Here is an 18,687-nt window from a genome sequence, read left to right on the forward strand (position 1 = left end):
CTATTTCTCACACTTACTTTACCTGTAAATTAATTTAATTATATACCTACCTACTTAAAAAATACACAAATATTCTGGAAAATTTGTTTTTCAATTAATTAGATAATGTAAATCTTTCTCAACAGTTCCTCAATTTTCTCGCCTTTTCTTCCCATTGCAATGCATGGGCACTTTTGCTAGTATACTAATAATGTAGGTATCCCTTATCCCAATTTTATTACAAAGGTACAAATATCACAACTCACAACCAAGAGTTGTAATAATAAAACACGCTATAATCTGAAATGATCATATAGCTCTAACTTTCATCTGTGCACCGTGCATTGGATGCAGAGTTACCATAGTATGCGGCGCATGAGTATATGATGGCGCAAGCTCAAACTCCAAGCGTTGAAGAATCAGGCACAATGCCATCTTGGACTCAAGCAGCGCGAAGTTTTGGCCGATGCAGATTCGTGGCCCCCAACCGAATGGGAGGAATGCTCCCGGATCCTTAGACGCCTTAGAGATCCCCTCAGAGAACCTCTCAGGCTTGAACTCATGCACATCACTTCCCCATGAGTCCGGATCATGGTGGATGAACAACACGGGGATTTTAATGCTAACACCAGCTGGGTAAGTGACTCCTCCTATCTCCATCTCTTTGTATGTTTTCCAACCAATCTCGATGAACGGTGGGTGCAACCGAAGAACCTCGTAGAAGATCATTGTCACCTGCATGACACATAAATCGATGAGATTTAATTTAGCGCATACGAGTTAATTAGATCTAGCTGCACTCATGATGAACGAAATGGAATTATAAAATTATGCAAGATACTGACAATTTTGAGGCGGCTCAAGCCTTCGTAGTCAGGTTTGTTCTTCCTAAATAATCCCATAATCTCTTCCCTTGCATGGTCCTGCCACTCCGGGTGTATGCTTAATAGCAGCATGGTCCATGTGAGAAGCACTGATGTTGTCTCCGCTCCTGCAAAGTAGAACAGCTTGCACTCCTCCACGATATCCTTGATTGTCAACCCCTGGCTTGATTGACCATTCTCTTCCATGTGCTTTGTGTTTGACTCAAGCAATATGCCAAGTAAATCATCTTTTGTGCTTTCACCTTCTTTCATAGCTTGCATTCTTTTCCCAATTAAACCTCTTAGAATCGATTCGATCTCTTTATTTATTTGATGCATCTTCCGGTTGTTCTCAATAGGCAAAGACCTGAAATGGAAAATATATCTTAAATCAGTTTTTTGTTTGCTCATCGCCTGAGAAATATTGAATGAAAGAAATACGATAATCTTTAGAGGAAAGGAAGCCACAATCCAACAAATTAAATAATTATTCGCATCCATTACAAGCTAAGATATTTGGGTTTGGCGTATGCAAAATACATTGGGAGATTGCTGCCATGAGAAGTAAGGAGGACCGACATGTACATTTCTTTGTGGTAAGGCGTGTACAACATTTTTCTTCTTTCTGTTAGCCTTTGGTTATGTAACTTTCTTCCCCTCTATTAATATAAAGCCAATCAATTTGATTGGCCGTTTGAAAAAAATGTATCCTATCAATATTTAAAGGTTGACACATCCTTACTTGATTGGTAATTAAAAATTTAAACTAGCTGAACGGATTGACAAAAGTGTATGGTCGATGATGCCATCTTTTATAACCATTAGGAGGTATAGAGAGGTATATGTACCTTATGGTGTAGTATATCCTTCCTGATTAATATTAAACTAGCATGGTGGCCCGCACAGATTGCGCGGCTAGCATCATTATATTTTCTCTCATATAATGCCATATATGTTTTCTCATTATATATATTCTATGTGGACTCTATAATATTCTTTATAAAATACAATATGAATATTACACATTAGTAGTTTTGTAAAGTTATTGCAAAATTTAGAATTATGTTGTCATTTTAATATATTTGAATAATATAATGAGAAAACATATATGCTATTATATAAGAGAAAATATAATAATGCTAGCCGCGCAATCTACGCGGGCCACCATGCTAGTTATATAATTAAAGGAATAGAAAAAGGAGCCTCCACGTTCGCTCTCATGGTCTAAAAATTTTCACATTAATCAGAGAAAAAGAAAAACAGAGTCCATATAGAAATACAATTTAGAAATAGCTGAAATTCGGAATTAAAAAATAAGGACTATTATAAGAGAAGACTAGAGTCCATATAGAAATACACTTTAGAAATAGTTGAAATTCGGAATTAAAAAATAAGGAATATTAGAAGAGGAGTATAGAGTGCATATAGAAATACAATTAGTAAATAACTGAAATTCGGAATTAAAAATAAGGAATATTAGAAGTAGAGTATAGAGTCCATATAGAAATACAATTAGGATATAATAGAAATTCTGAATTAAATATAAGGAATATTAGAAGTGGAGTATAAAGTTCATATAGAAATACAATTAAGAAAAAAAAATAGAAATTCGGAATTAAAAAATAAGAAATATTAGAAGTAGAGTATAGAGTCCATATAGGAATTTAAAACTAACTAAAATTCGAAAAAAAAGAAGCCTCCACGTTCACTCTCATGACTTATAAATTCTCACATTAATCGGAGAAAAAGAAAAAGCAGAATCCATATAAAAATACAATTTAGAATAGCTGAAATTCGAAATTAAAAAATAAGAAATATTAAAAGAGTAGACTAGAGTCCATATAGAAATACAATTTAGAAATAGCTGAAATTCGGAATTAAAAAATAAGGAATATAGAAGAGGAGACTAGAGTCCATATAGAAATACAATTTAGAAATAGTTGAAATTCGGAATTAAAAAATAAGGAATATTAGAAGAGGAGACTAGAGTCCATATAGAAATACAATTAGGAAATAACTGAAATTTGGAATTAAAAATAAGGAATATTAGAAGTAGAGTATAGAGTCCATATAGAAATACAATTAGGAAATAACCGAAATTAGGAATTAAAAATAAGAAATATTAGAAGTAGAGTATAGAGTCCATATAGAAATACAATTAAGAAAAAAAATAGAAATTTGGAATTAAAAAAATAAGGAATATTAGAAGTATAGTATAGAGTTCATATTGGAATTTAAAACCAACTAAAATTCGAAATAAAAAGGAGTCTCCACGTTCGCTCTCATGGCCTAGAAATTCTCACATTAATCAGAGAAAAAGAAAAAGCAGAGTCCATATAGAAATACAATTTAGAAATTTGGAATTAAAAAATAAGGAATATTAGAAGAGGAGACTAGAGTAGTTATTACACATTAGTAGTTTTGAAAAGTTATTGCAAAATTTAAAATTGTGTTGTCATTGTAATATTTTAATAATATAATGAGAAAACATATATGCTATTATATGAGAGAAAATATAATGATGCTAGCCGCGCAATCTGTGCGGGCCACCATGCTAGTTTATGTAACTTTCAAGTTATTTACTCCCTCCGTTGTTTCACAATGTAAGTTATTTTAGCATTTCCCACATTCATATTGATGTCAATGAATCTAAATAGATATATATGTCTAGATTCATTGACATCAATATGAATGTGAGAAATGCTAGATTGTCTTACATTGTGAAACGGATGAAGTAGTTATTTACTTTCTGCGTCTCACAAAATATCAAATCCTAAAAACCCGATGTAGTTTTAGTCCAAGCAGTGAAAGACCAAAACACTCTCATCAAGTGCAACCATGTTTAGCACTTTTGTTTTAAAAAAAAAATCCATGTGAACACTAAATCGTTCCCAGCCCCTTCCTCGGTACCAGACAAGTGATAAGACGAGACAGGGAAAGGATAAGATGTAGTTAGTATTTATTGATCTCTGCGTGGGAATCGGTTTTTTTTTTTACAAACATTCGACCCCAAAATTTGACTTTTTGTGGGATGGTGGGAGTATATCAGTAGCCTGCACGAATGCGCCAGCATCTATCTAGGCTACAATATCTTTCGGATTATTGATGCCACACTTTTTGAGGTATGATATCTCTAAAATTTTGTTTAGATAATTTTTCTAAACTATTTTGGTAACTCTATAAGTCCCAATTTTGTGAGATGAATAGAGTGAAAGGGCGTTTCACCTTATGTGCCAATCTTTTCTTTTTCTAAAAAAAAACCTTGTCAATGTTCACCGTCGGAACCCACTGCACAATAGTGCTGAGGTTCACCCAACTCATATCCAGATACCTAAGGGAACGTAACAGTGACAACCAGCTAATATCCGTGGAGTATATATGTGTCATCAAAAATAGAATCAATACTGATAATGTCGTTGTAACATTTTACTGTATTTTTTCTCTAAATCTTAATGAAATTGGTCGACCAATCTTTGGCGGCCCGGCAAAAAAAAAAAAGTCAATACTGGAATGACGCAGGTTGGAGAGATTACCGAGCTACGGTGGTATCCTCCCGATGAAGCTCGAGACCCGTCAGGGGTTCGTATCCTCTGCATTTGGGACCAAAGGCAAAGTTTGCCGTTGGTTCCATCCAGGCCATCCATACGTCAATCAACGGTTCTATAGTTTAGCAGTTAGTACCCTTTTAGTGACTAATTAGCAGCTAATTAACTAATAGAGTTTGTTCAATCTTAAAAAAAATCAAGGGAACGAACTCCAGCGGTAAATCAAATACAAGTAATACCTCCCTCGCCTTTTGAAACCAACTCAAAAAATAAGATAAAAATCAAGAAGCAAACAATCTCAGGATAAGAAAATCTTTTGTTTATTCAGTAGTAAAATAATTATCCCAAGTCTAGCAACTCTACTGCTAAAATCCTCCAAAAAATTAAACATTTATTTTGAAAAAACTAAACTGTTTTTGTTGTACGAGAGTATTTTATCATAAAAAAATAGATAGAACCGATCTTGTTAATTAATTGGACTAATATATAGAAATGATTATATTAATTAATTAGTTGTTAATCGTCTTTGTGGTGCTAAACCATGCCGCCGTTGATTGAAGTACGGATGGTCTGGATGGAACAACGGCAAACCTTGCCTTTCCTCCAAAAGGCAGACGATAATGACCCGTCTATATATTATATACTAAAAATCTATTAAATTTCCTTAAATGCTTTAATGCTCTCATGTGGCAATCCTCAAAATGCTCTCAAGCTGACATGCGATGTTAATAAAATTCAATCCTCAATTTTTATTTAACTCGGTGGATTCAATATTACAAGCCGTTGATTTGATTGAGATTAAAACAAACCAGAGAGCCTATCCCGTACATCTGGAGCAGTACCCGGGCCGCACGTCCAGGACGCCCGTGGCGTTCGCGGAGAGCGGCGGTGACATCCCCGCGTCCGCACTGCCCACTCACCAGGTTGTACGGGTACGCGACGCAGGCGCACGCACGTCCAGTCGTCGGAGTACGAGCGGCAGTCCAGGTGTATAGTGTCACCGGACGGTTCCGGTTCGCGACCTTACACACACGCTGGAGTTAGAGGGGATTGATTGTGCGGTGCGCCACGATGGGCTTGGATTGGACGGTGTCGGGCAGAGATCGGTGACCGCCATTGCGCTCGGAGGTGACAGTGACACGAGCAGAAGCGAGAGTCCGAGCCATGGGAACACACATACGCTGCTGCCTGCTGGACTCGGAGACGAAACGGTGGTGGCTTGAATAATGGCTTTGATCTTATCAACGTCCACAATGTCCTTTGCTCATATCGATGTGGAAGTGTAAGGTGTTTTTTTTTGTTCATTTTCGGTCAATTACCTAATTGGAGAAAATACCTAAAATTTGTAAAAAGAAGTTCTTACTTTTCACTTAAATTGTAACAAACATTGCCTATTCTAGCCATAACCATCTTTTAAGTGTTTGCATACTAATGTCTTCAATCTATTATGTACCATATACCGTTGCATTATGAGTTTCTTCATATATTATTACATATATAAGCCATATAAAGACAACAAGTAGTTGGTTTAAAAACTAGTATATTTATTACTATTAAATTTATATTTTAGGACTTATGCCGACTAGGTATCTATCTACCTATTATATATTAAAAGTCAATTAAACTTACTATAAACGCTCCTATAGCGCCATGTGGCACTCTACGAATACTTCTAAGCTGCCACGTGGTAAAAATAACATCTAACCATCGATTTTCATTTAAAGTGGTGGATCCATTCTTTTACGTAATTAGATCACAAAAACAGGAAGGGATGTGCTTCTATGCTCCGCAAAAAAAAAAACTTGCACGAAAGTTAAAGCTAATCAGCCGCTGTGATTAGAAGCGAGATTAGCACTTAATTATCATTAGCGAGGGGTAATATCGTCCAAAGATTTTCGAGCACATATCCAGCCCAGTCCATCTGAAGCGATCCCCACCCCTACCGGTCCACCACGGCGCCGCTCCTCAACCGCACCGCCGCGCCGCCTCCACTCCCTCCTCCCCTCGCCTCGCCGCCGCTGCTCCGCTCAACGCCGCCTTGCCGCCCCGGCGCTCCGCTCTCTTCTTCCCCTAGCCTGGCCGCTCAGCCCAGCACCGCCCGGCTTGCTGCCTCTCCATCCTATTCGTCCCCTCGTCTCGCCGCTTCCCTGCCCCTGCGCCGTGCAGCCCGACGCACCCCCTTCATCTATCTCACACGCGTAGTTTGCTTGATGAGTGGTTTGCTCCATGTCAGAAGCTTGGTATTGCAGCAAAACATGGCTATTTTGTCAGGTAAACATTTTGAGTACTTTTTTTTCTTCTTAAATCTGTTTTTATTTGCATTTTCTCCACACACTATTATGCAATTGTACAGTTGAATTATTCAGGAGTATGATGAACTTTTTATATTCTCTCAGATGGAACAAAGCAGCTGAATGGGAATCAAGCTATCCAAACCATGATTTTGAGTGGAAGCACATCGCTGAACCGGTCATGCAAGTTTACACCGAAACAACTGATGGGTCCTCCATAGAGCCAAAGGAAAGTGCTCTATTATGGCATTATCTGGATGCAGACCATGACTTCGGATGGACTGGGCTGAATATGGGCTCGAAAATCTTTGGACAAAATTACCCCTCGCTAATGATAATTAAGTGCTAATCTCCCTTTTAATCACAACCGCTTATTAGCTTTAACTTTCGTGCAAGTTTTTTTTCGAGCATAGAAGCACATCCCAGGAAGCAAATCCTAATCTACCTTCAATCTGGACCCCACCCATTTGTGTGACGTGCGTATACGCACGTACACCGTAGACCGTACCATCTCCTTTTCCTATTCTTTTCTCTTCATTCTATTATATCTCTTATTTTCCTTCTATTAGTTACAAAGCAAAATTTATATAAAAACATTTAAGCAACTATTTCTTTAGAAACACATAACAAAACCAAACACTCACAACGCACGTATACTCATCCCCTACGAATGCACATACGTATACTCTATCCCTATGAGCAACTATAGTATTTTCTTAAGAAACAGAACAAAACCAAACACTCACAACGCTCGCATACTCATCCTCTACAAATGCACATACGTATACTCTATCCCTATGAACACATTCGAAAACATTTAAATCATACATCTAATCTTATATGCTTATGTTGTTATATTTATAGTATCTAAATCATGATCGGCCTATGTTGCTAGATTATTTATGATTAATAATTTTACAGTTAAAAACCATATTTACTATAAGTATGTCATTATTATGGATAGGTTTATATCTGAAATAGTAAAACCCTATAATTATCTTAAAGAAAAAATTCATCTCCCGAAATCACACGATCTATTTATCTCTTTATATTATTTTACATTTAGAAAACAATGTTCACTGTAATTAAAATTTTCATATGTCACTTTAGGGGTTATATTTTCTAACTTTACCGTTACATTCAAATAATTACGAACTTATGAAAAATTAATAATGATATAGATTTTATCGTTGTATATAACTGCATAATAATTAAATTAGATCTATAATGCTAAAGTAAAATGGCAAAAGGACTAAATAGAATTATTTGGATAGAATCTAATAAGTTTGTAAAAAAATTAGTTCTTACTTTCTTACAAAAGATGTCTTTGTTAATTTATATGCAAGTATGTAATAACTTGCACCAATTTGAACCAACCAAAAGGGTGACTAACTTGGTTCTACAAATGAAACACATTTATTAATGATAATAGTTTAATAGGATTTGTTAAAAAAACCACTAAACATTCAACTAAATAAGAAACACCTTACATTTAAGTTAGACACGTTTTCTAAACAAACTAAATATAACTCTATACTGAAGAGATCATAGATAGTTTTTATAGGGATGTGTTAAATATTACTATTTTGAAAGGTAACAAATAGTTTGGAAAAGTTATCTAAGCAATGCGATGAAGAAAATTTATAGAGAAATAGTGGTTTTCATGGTGGGTATCATCCGGTTGATATCCCGTCTATTAAAGTTTTTTAAACGAAATCTATCATATATGCCCACGCAACGCGTGGGCTACCTTTCTAGTTTAAATAAATTCTATAGATTAAGTATATCATAGAAAACAAGGTTTTTCTTTATTCACTCATATATATACTCATAGATATGTAAGTATGTAAAAATTACGTGAGTATGAACCAATTAGAAGGAGGGGCAGCTCTATGGTACAAATAAAACATATTTATTGACAATAATAATTTTTCAGGATTTATTAAAAAATAGAGCACCTAAACATTCAAATTAAAATGAAAAGCACCTTATTTTTAATTTACACTTAATTTGTTAGATATTTCTTTAAACAAACTAAGTCAACCTCCTTACAAGATAATGAAAAATGTTATAATTAATTTCTTATAGATATGAAGTAAATATTGTAGTTTAAAGCTAACGAACAACTTGAAAAATTTATACAAGCAATGCTAATGAAGAAAATTTATGAAGAAATAATTATTTTGAAGCGTGGTAGGTGTTATCCGATTGATATTCTGCCATTATAAATTTCCTAAAGACAATATTCGATATATGCCCGCGCATTGGCGCGGGTTATCTTCATAGTTAATTAGAGAGCGACGACTTGGACTAGTAAGTCAACAACCAAGAGCACATCCAGAGTTCCAGACTGACTCGGAGTAAAGATATATAGGGATGAAACTGCTCAATTCAATAACATCAGGAGTCATGCATAGCTGTTAGTACCAGTTAGCCAGACAAAGTTGCTGATCTGCACCAGCTCGAGCAGAAATCCACAAAAAACAGCAAACAATGCACACGCTCCATGTCTCCTGCATCCAACTAGCCATTTGTGCTGTTCTTGCTCGCTCAAACAGAGTGCCCCAATGGAACATCTGCCTATCATCCAAATGAAACGGGCATCACCACCGAGAGGTCAGCTCTTCTGGCCTTCAGAGCAGGTTTATTAGACCCTGCAAACCTCCTCTCGTCATGGGAGGGTGACGGCTGCTGCCGATGGAAGGGCGTCGGGTGCGGCAACAGAACCGGCCGCATCGTCAAGCTCGCTCTCCAAGGCTCCGATTGCGGCCAAAATATTATCAGTAAGCAGGGGATGGGAGGACACATAAGTGATTCACTCTGTTTGATTTACATCACCTGCAGTATCTCGACCTCAGCTGCAACACGTTCAGTGCCCTACAAGTACCAGAGTTCCTATCTTCGCTGCGCAACTTGAGATATCTCAGCCTACTAAAAGGGTACTAACTGCTAAACTATAGAACCGTTGATTGACGTATGGAACTAACGGCAAACTTTGCCTTTGGTCCCAAATGCAGAGGATACGAACCCTATTTAGATAGATTACGCACGGTCTTGACACATTATTGCAGGATGTTGATTGAAGAGGCAAACAGACGACAGATGTGGCCGGTTGATAACAGTGTCTGGGCATGTAAAACACGGCAAGGTGAAAAGAGCATTGAATACGGAACGCGACCAATCAGATATAGTAATAATATATTACTATATTTGTTTTTTTAATGTATATAACACCGTTGAATTTTTAATCACCGTTTGATCATTTGTCTTATTCAAAATTTTTGTGTAAATATAAAAATTGTTTAAATTATGCTTAAAAACATTTGATGATAAATCAAGTCACGATAAAATAAATAATAATTACATATTTTTTGAACAAGACAAATGGTCAAACGCATTGTAAAAAGTTAACCATGTCATACATTAAAAAACGAAGGGGATAAGACAAACGGTCAAACGTATCACAAAAGTCGATGACGCCATACACTAAAAAACGGAGGGAGTATTAGATATATCTCCTATGCCACTTTTATTCCAAAGGTACAAATATCACAACTCACAACCAAGAGTTGTACTAATAAAACACGCTAGGTCCTCGAAAAAAACATGCTAGGATCTGAAACGATCATATAGCTCTAATTTTAATCTGTGCACCGTGCATCGGGTGTAAAGTTATCATAGTATGTGGCGCATGAGTGTACGTTGGCGCAAGCTCAAACTCCAAGCGTTGAAGAATCAGACACAACGCCATCTTGGCCTCAAGCAACGCGAAGTTTTGGCCGATGCAGATTCGCGGTCCCCAACCGAATGGGAGGAACGCACCCGGATCCTTAGATGCCTTAGAGATCCCCTCAGAGAACCTCTCTGGTTTGAACTCATGCACGTCACTTCCCCAGATTTTCAGATCATGGTGGATGAACAGCACGGGAAGATTAATGATGACACCAGCAGGGTAAGTGACGCCTCCTATCTTCATCTCCTTGTATGTTCTCCGCTTAAGCTCGATGAACGGTGGGTACAACCTAAGAACCTCATAGAGGATCATTGTCACCTGCATGACGCACAAATCAATGAGATTTAGTACTTACAAGTTAATTACATCTATCTAAACTCATGTGAACGAAATGGTATTATCAATTAAATCCTACAAGATACTGACAATTTTGAGGTTGTTCAAGCCATCGTACTCAGGTTTGTTCTTCCCAAATAGTCCTAGGATCTCTTTCCTTGCACGATCCTGCCACTCGGGGTGCATGCTTAATAGCAATATGGTCCATGTGAGAAGCACTGATGTTGTATCCGCTCCTGCAAAGTAGAACAACTTGCATTCCTCCATGATATCCTTGATTGTCAAGCCTTGGCTTGATTGACTATTCTCTTCCGTGTGTCTCATGTTTGACTCAAGCAATATGCCAAGTAAATCATCTTTTGTGCTTTCACCTTCTTTCATAGCTTGCATTCTTTTCCCAATCATACTCCTTAGAATCGATTCGATCTCTTTATTAATTTGATGCATCTTCCGGTTGTTCTCAGTAGGCAAATACCTGAAATGGAGAATATATCCAATCAATAATTTGAGGTCGTCACATCCTTATTTGAGTGGTAATTAAAAATTTAAACTAGCTGAACGGATTAGGACAAAATTGTATGGTCGACGATGTCAAAACTTTTCTAACCATTAGGAGGTATATAGACTAGAGAGGGATATGTCCCTCCCGACTAATATTAATTACCCGTAGCTCTCAAAGACTAAAGAAAAACTCAATATCAAATACTAAACTGGATTTTCAATCCGATTATTTTTTTTACTCTCTTTTTGGAGATCATGTATCCCGCAAGTAACAAGGAGATATATATATATTTCCAATGATAGGGGATATTTTGACTGAGAGAAATAAGATACGTACTTAAGACTGCTCAGTGTAACCAAATAAATATGCTCTCGATATTAAGTTAAGAACCAGGGAAATTAAATTACTCGGTACTTTTAAGTATTAAATTCTCACATGTAACCCGGGATGAAAATCTTCTCGACGGATTTCATTACACGCTCAAATAGCTCGCCCTGCAGCTCGAAGATCCTTCTTCCTTCAAGATAGCTGCTTCCGAACGCGGTGCGCGAGATGACATCTCCGGTGAGGCTCTTGAGCTCCGGCCAGCAATCCACCTCGTACGAGCCATCAGAACCAATGGCCCCCATCCACCTGCTGATCAGCTCCTCGCAGCACGCAGAAAACACCGGCAGCATGAGCTGCACACATTCTCCGACGACATTTCAATGATCAGACAAAGAAAAAAATTGGCTAATACTTCTATTTTATATTATAAGTTTTTTTTCCTATATCGGACTTTCTAAAGTTTAATAATAAAAAGTTATAGCAAAATTTATAACACTAAATTAATTTTATTGAATCCAACATTGAATATATTTTTGTTCATTTTGTGTTGAAAATATTGTTATGTTTTTTCAAAACTTAATCAAGATAAGAGAAGTTGGACTTAAAAATAATCAAAGCATCTTATAATATACGATGAAACGTAAGAATAGCTACTACTAGAACAGTATGTAACATTTAATATTTTTGCATGCATAAGAGAGTGCAACTTTTTCTCTCAAATTCAATATGTAAATTGGTTGCAAGAAATGGTACCTTGAGCTTCTCGAGCTGGAAAGCCGGGTTGAGGATCCTCCTGTGCTTGGCCCACTTCTCGCCCTCGTGGTAGGAGAGGCCCTGGGGCAGCAGCTTCGATAGCGCCTGGAACCTGATCTTCTCGAAGTGGCCGAACTTGTTGGACATGACGACCTTGGCCAGCTCGGGATCGGTGACGTGCACCTCCGGCGTCGGGCCGAGCCAGGTGATGCACGGCTTGCCGTAGTGCTGCTCCGGCCTGACGACGGCGTCGTGGAGGAACGGCTCGATGCGCGGCGCGATGTCGTGGCACCGCAGCGGCAGCGGCCTCGCCCAGGCCTCCTTCCTCCGCCGGCTCTCCTCCGCGAGGTCGCCGGTGAGGAAGCGGTAGGACGAGCCGCGGAGGCCCCGCGCCCGCAGCGCCTTCTCCAGCCGCCGCGGCCGCCACCACAGGCGGTGGAGCTGGAGGCCGGCCTGCCACGCGAGGACGAGGCCGAAGAGGAGACCGAACGCCACGAGGATTGTTGGCGATGAGGCCGGAGCCCACATCAACAGCCACCCTCCAAGAACCATTACTTACTACTACTGGCCGTGATCAGCCTGTAAGTATAAGTGAACAGGGGGAATGAAGTGAAAAGAAGCTTATGCAGTGGAAGAAGGATGTGGTACAGCTTGTGCTGGGTGTCAGGTTAAATAGGGATGCTTTAGATGCATTAGTTACTTGAGCTAAGGTAAGTAACTTAGGCCGTGTTTAGTTCACCCGCAACTACCCCAAACTTCCAACTTTCGATCACATCATATCACATCCAAAACTTTCCTACATATATAAGTTTTTAATTTTTTTTCCAAACTTCCAACTTTCCCAAACTTCGGGCATGTTCACTTTGATGATATTTTCAACATTACCAAATTTTGGTAAAGTTATCAAAAAAAAAGTGGCTACATTTAGTTTGCTGTTAAATTTTGGTACTATATAAGAAATCCTATCAAAATTTTGGCAAGTTGCTAAAATTTTAGCATAGTTGGTAAGGTTTTTTTTTGACATCAAAGTGAACAGTTCCTTTTAACTTTTTTCAGTAACTAAATACAGCCTCAATTAAAGCCTCAATTAAGTTACCTTGTTGGCGCCAATAAGCGCTAAGGTCGCAAGGAACTTGGTAGAGAAGAAAATTCCAGGGTGGGGAGTCTGATATGACGAAGCGACGGATGTTACCCGGATGTTTCCTGCTGTTCATGTGACTGTGGCAGTGTGAGTCGTTACGTTGCCTGCTGTGTGTGAGGACTGAGGCGGTGCTTCGTTGCTGCTTCCTTTTGTTTTATTCATCTCTGCCTATTCAAGTACCCTGCTTCAAGCTATATTTAGCTCTATACCGATTACCAATGGTCATGATTTTGAAAAATTAATTCATGTTTTTTTTTTGCGAGTAAAGGCTCAAGATATATTAAATACAACTATGGATACAACTATGGACATATGCACGACGTATCCAAGGGGTGAACCAGTGGGTCCATGGACCATCCAAAAATTCATTTGTCCCAAAGGTCTATATATGAAATAACTGAGAAAATATATGTGTGGAATTGAATAATAAATTGATATGCAATAAAGAATCAAGAGCTAAGAACATGAAATAAATAATTATAAAAACAAAATGTCAAGTTGGACCACCCTTAAAGGAAATTCTGGCTATGCCATTTCATATGAACACCTTTTGGTTATGGTCTTTTGGATTATGGACTATGGAAAGATACACGTGGAATGGTTCACTTCTAGAATGTTTTAGCCACAATGAAGTTCCTGGAAACATCATTCAGGGAGGATTTTATGCCTGCATCACCTTGAGATGGAGGTCACCAGTTTCTTTCAGTTATATTCAAGGTTGCACACTCTTTAGGACCTGTTTCATTAATTCTTCTCTACCCTTTCTACTTATTATTTTCAACTACTGGCAAAATGCTCAAGCTTTACTATGGACAGAAGAAAAAAATATAGTAAAATATTTTTTATCAAATATCTTAGTATCACTTGTTTATTTTTTATTACTAGCAAAAATACCCATGCGTTGCACTGGGTAATGGCGGGATAACTGAAGTATGATTTTAACAATTTAACAAAGCACCCAAGCATAATCATAATCATTGGAGATATGTTCGGTGACAAAAGGTCATGTTTGATTTTGAACAATTAATTTTGCCTACATGTGCGGGACGTGGATAATGTTTCTAACATGTGGTCCAAATGGTTGTAGTGTTGGAGGAATGGATGGAAGAACAATGTAATTGTATTTGCGCAGAAGGCGACTGATGAGAATTTATGTGATGAATAAAAATATTGATATTATTTTTAAGTAGGTAACTCTAATAAAAAGATAAATGAAATTTTATGGTACTCTATGTACTTTAATTATGAGAATATGGTCTGTGTGGATACCTAAAGAAAATACGTGGAGTTAAACCGACGACACATTTAGATCGTGACATGCGGATGTTCACGACACGTTAGAATAGCGAAAACGATGTTATTCTTTTTGCATTTTATTTTGTTTTTTGAGAATCGATGCCAAATCCAGCTTATGAGATTCCAGTTATCAAATTGATGATCGACACAACTAAAAGATGGAATGGGTTGTTCCAATCTAATCTTGACAAGTGTACTGATTTTGGCTACATATAGCATCTACCTGTGTTATATAGTATATGTAGTACAGCTAAACCCTGGATTACTATATACTAGCTGGGTGGCCCGCGCAATTGCGCGGCTAGCATATATACAAAATTATCTATCTTTTACATATATTTTACTTAAAATTTATTAAATAGTTATAACGTTATCTTAGAACTTTAGACCGAACCTTATCGTCCCGGTGTTTTTAGTGTTATAGTATACAAAAGTCACGTAAGTCGCTACCACTTACTATTTTGTCACATCTCCTTTATTTGCTTCCTCAATCTACTATTGTTTCTATTCATTATCTTTGGAATCTTTAAAAATTGGAACTTGTAGTTTTAGAGTATATATGGCTCATCCGCTGCATCCCCTCTTTGTCGTCATTGATATTTTAAAAATTGAACATGATTATCTTTTGGTGTGTTTTATTTTTACTTTCTAGAAGTCCCGCCAACCGTTGTGACAGTGCTACTTAACGGCTTATCCGTGTCCATCCTCTTAATCGTTATTGGTATTCTATTTGGGGTTTTATTTATAATATTTAGATGTCCTATCAACCGTCACCGCTCTATTTCTTTACAGGTATGTTGCTTCTCCCTTTTTTATTGTCGGTTGTCATCGTTGTATTCTAGATGGATTTGTTTTTGGAAAATTCCATATTTTTCATTCTGATATTTTTTTTATTTATTAATTCTATTCCTACATGAACTCGTCGATAATTCTTAGAAGTCCCGTCATTGACATCACTGTACTCCTCTACGACTCGTCCACTGCCTACTCTCTTTATTATCATTGGGATTTTAAAAAAGAACATAATTATTGTTTTGGTTCATTTTTTACTTTCTAGAAGCCGTGCCAAACCATCTGTGGCTTTGCCAATGTATTCCTCTGTAACTCGCCCGCTGTCTACTCTCTTTAATGTCATTAATATTTTAAAAAATGAATACGATTGTCATTGTGGTTTTTTTTTTACTTTCTAGAAGTCCCGCCAACCGCTATGATCATGTTGCTTAATGGCCTGCCCGTCGTCCCTACTCTTAATCGTTATTGGGATTCTATTTGGGATTTTGTTTATAATTTTTAGATGTCCCATCAGCCATCACCACTCTGCTTCTTTACATGTATGACCATGATCAAACCATTTAGATTTTTATAATCTGAGAATTTGTAAGCCTTAAGAGCAAACATAGATATATTATATGTGTATAAAACTATATCAATCAATATACACAATTAAAATCTAGATCCTTTAAATATTTCACTTTTTTGATTAATATGGTAATTTACGCCGCTTCTCAGCTCTACCTTATCCGTGGAGTATGAGCTATAACATATGGACCCTAAATATAGAAAAAACTATTAGGGAATCTTGTTACCTAGAATTTTCTTTTTAAAAAAACATACTATCTCTAGAGATTATGCGATAGTGCAAAACTTGAATGTGGTTGAAAGAGTTTGGATGCCTAGCTGGTTTGCCTCCCCTGCACATGATTTTGTACAGGGCGTGTCAATTGTGCATGTAAATTAAGTTAGCTATGTGGACATGACGTGATTGTCTTGTGTCAGTAAATTAAGTTTCCTAATCCGATTTTAATTTCAAAGGCTCTTATGCATAGCACATATAAAATTCTAGTTACACGCTCTTTCCCATGTCCGATTCATAAAAACAATCAAAAGAGTCAAGCTTTTATACATATTTTGATTAAATCTCAACCCTTATAGTCTAGATCTACTATGATCTAACGATATAGGTTTTTTCTTTTTCTCCGATTAATGTGAAAAATTCTAAACTTGTCCCATCCAACCAAAACCTTATCGTCTAGATCTACTATGATCTGACGATATAGATTTTTTCATTTTCTCCGATTAACGTGGAAATTTCTAAACTTGTTCCATCCAAACCAAAACTTTTTATATTTTGGGATGGAAGGAGTACCTATGAGATTATCAATGATCTATTTTAATCTGACCATATGACATACTTTGTGTTGATATTACACAGAGCAAGCCAATAAGATGGCAAACACTGACACACATACCTTAAAATTTCTCACTGCAAAACTGCTTACATATCACCAAACGTGTGATGCAAATCCATATATCATGTTCACAGTTGAAGCAACCTAGGCCTTTTTGTCCTTCGCTAGTGCGCTCCCGTGTCTTGCATTGGTTTATTGTCATGTATGTACGTATAATAAGATGGTATCTTTACAACAATGCTTCTTGCACTAATTAATAGGCTGAGAACGGTTGTATGGTTAGCTTTAGTTGATAGGAGAAGCATTAATCAGATATGGACTCTTTGTTAGTTTTCTTTCTCAAAATATTTGGATTCTAGCTCGTGTTGGGTTCGGACATATAGCCGAAACAAATATGCTAGCCAAAATAGCCAAGACACTTCCAAATAAGCATGAAACGGATATGCTAACCAAAATAGTCAGGACACATCCAAATAAGTATATTTTCTTAGACTTTGCATACTTTATGTTTAATCTCGAACGTTATATTTAGATCTATCATGATCTAACGGTTAATATCACGTATGTACGTATAATAAGCTGGTATCTTTATAATAAGCTGGTATCTTTATAACAATGCTTCTTGCACTAATTAATAGGCTGAGAACGGTTGTATGGTTAGTTTTAGTTGATAGGAGAAGCATTAATCAGATATGGACTCTTTGTTAGTTTTTTCTCTCTCAAACATATTTGGATTTTGGCTCGTGTTGGGTTCGGACATATAGCCGAAACAAATATGCTAGCCAAAATAGCCAGGACACTTCCAAATAAGCATGAAATGGACATGCTAACCAAAATAGTCAGGACACATCCAAATAAGTATATTTTCTAGGACTTTGCATACTTTACGTTTAATCTCGAACGTTATATTTAGATCTATCATGATCTAACGGTTAATATATTTTCCTTTTTCTCCAATTAATGTGGGAATTTCTAGCCTCCACAGCGAACATGGTGCCTCCTTTCAAAGCTGTTTTAATAATATAATAGATACTAGCCGTCAACCCGTGCGTTGCACGGGGTATTTTAAATAATATCTTTTATCATATTAATCAATGTCGACTGCAATTTTTTATTTTAAATTTTTTTCCTGAGTGAATTAACTTTTTTTATCATAGAATTCATTGTACCATTCTTAATTTTTAAAATTCGAGTATTTTGAATGGTGTATTATTTTGATATTGTAATAAACGGTAAAAATTGTGTCGAAGTTTTAACCTTGTGTAGTAATGTGATGAGTGGAAAACTAATAATTATTTAATTAAATTTTAGCATTAGGTCCAATATTTGTGAAAAGAAATTGAAAAGTAGCCATGGAATGGGTCATATGTTTGTAGCATAATAAGTGTATTCTTTCTCCCAGGTGAGTTCTCATTCTTCCTCCTGTGTCCTTCGTACAGCTTATCTACTTGTACGGTCATTGGTCACTTGTTGTTCACATACTGCCTCTCAGATCTAGAATATCCCCATTCCCATCGGGAGGGGAAAGCCGAATAGGTTCATCGGCGAGTTGCTCAGGATATCGAATTTGTCGATACGAAGACGACGGAGGTGCGCCGCAAGGTGACCGATTCTGCAGGCGGGTACATTCCGACGGTGTTGGCGTTGCAGCAGACTATGCTGACCAATCCCCAAATGAGAAAGAGTCGGCTATGTAAGATGTCCGGGTTGCAGTCTGACAATAGGAGATGTC

The 18,687-nt window shown here is 37.1% G+C and overlaps 2 protein-coding genes across 2 annotated transcripts; both read right to left on the reverse strand.

Moving 5' to 3' along the window:
* Positions 1-72: 72 nt before the first annotated feature.
* On the reverse strand, positions 73-1,325 carry LOC4324603 (cytochrome P450 CYP72A616). Its single transcript, XM_015783066.2, has 2 exons — positions 825-1,325; positions 73-714 (listed from the first exon to the last, which is right to left on the reverse strand). Exons 1-2 carry the CDS (start codon positions 1,251-1,253, stop codon positions 289-291), a joined length of 855 nt encoding a protein of 284 aa, XP_015638552.1. The 5' UTR covers positions 1,254-1,325; the 3' UTR covers positions 73-288.
* An 8,840-nt stretch (positions 1,326-10,165) lies between these two features.
* On the reverse strand, positions 10,166-12,970 carry LOC4324604 (cytochrome P450 CYP72A616). Its single transcript, XM_015793300.3, has 4 exons — positions 12,330-12,970; positions 11,685-11,929; positions 10,838-11,222; positions 10,166-10,729 (listed from the first exon to the last, which is right to left on the reverse strand). The coding sequence occupies exons 1-4, from the start codon at positions 12,879-12,881 to the stop codon at positions 10,304-10,306; spliced, it is 1,608 nt and encodes a 535-aa protein (XP_015648786.1). The 5' UTR covers positions 12,882-12,970; the 3' UTR covers positions 10,166-10,303.
* Positions 12,971-18,687: the final 5,717 nt, after the last annotated feature.

This window comes from Oryza sativa, chromosome 1 (assembly GCF_034140825.1).
Source record: "Oryza sativa Japonica Group chromosome 1, ASM3414082v1".
Taxonomy (NCBI): Eukaryota; Viridiplantae; Streptophyta; class Magnoliopsida; order Poales; family Poaceae; genus Oryza; species Oryza sativa.

Excerpts from the sequence above, each read along its gene's own strand:
- LOC4324603 (XM_015783066.2), bottom strand. The coding sequence starts at position 1,253 with ATGAGCAAACAAAAAACTGATTTAAGATATATTTTCCATTTCAGGTCT. Across the intron at positions 715-824 it reads GCTTGAGCCGCCTCAAAATT|GTGACAATGATCTTCTACGA; the intron begins GTCAGTATCTTG and ends TGTGTCATGCAG.
- LOC4324604 (XM_015793300.3), bottom strand. The coding sequence starts at position 12,881 with ATGGTTCTTGGAGGGTGGCTGTTGATGTGGGCTCCGGCCTCATCGCCA. Across the intron at positions 11,223-11,684 it reads ATTTTCATCCCGGGTTACAT|GTATTTGCCTACTGAGAACA; the intron begins GTGAGAATTTAA and ends TCTCCATTTCAG. Across the intron at positions 10,730-10,837 it reads GCTTGAACAACCTCAAAATT|GTGACAATGATCCTCTATGA; the intron begins GTCAGTATCTTG and ends TGCGTCATGCAG.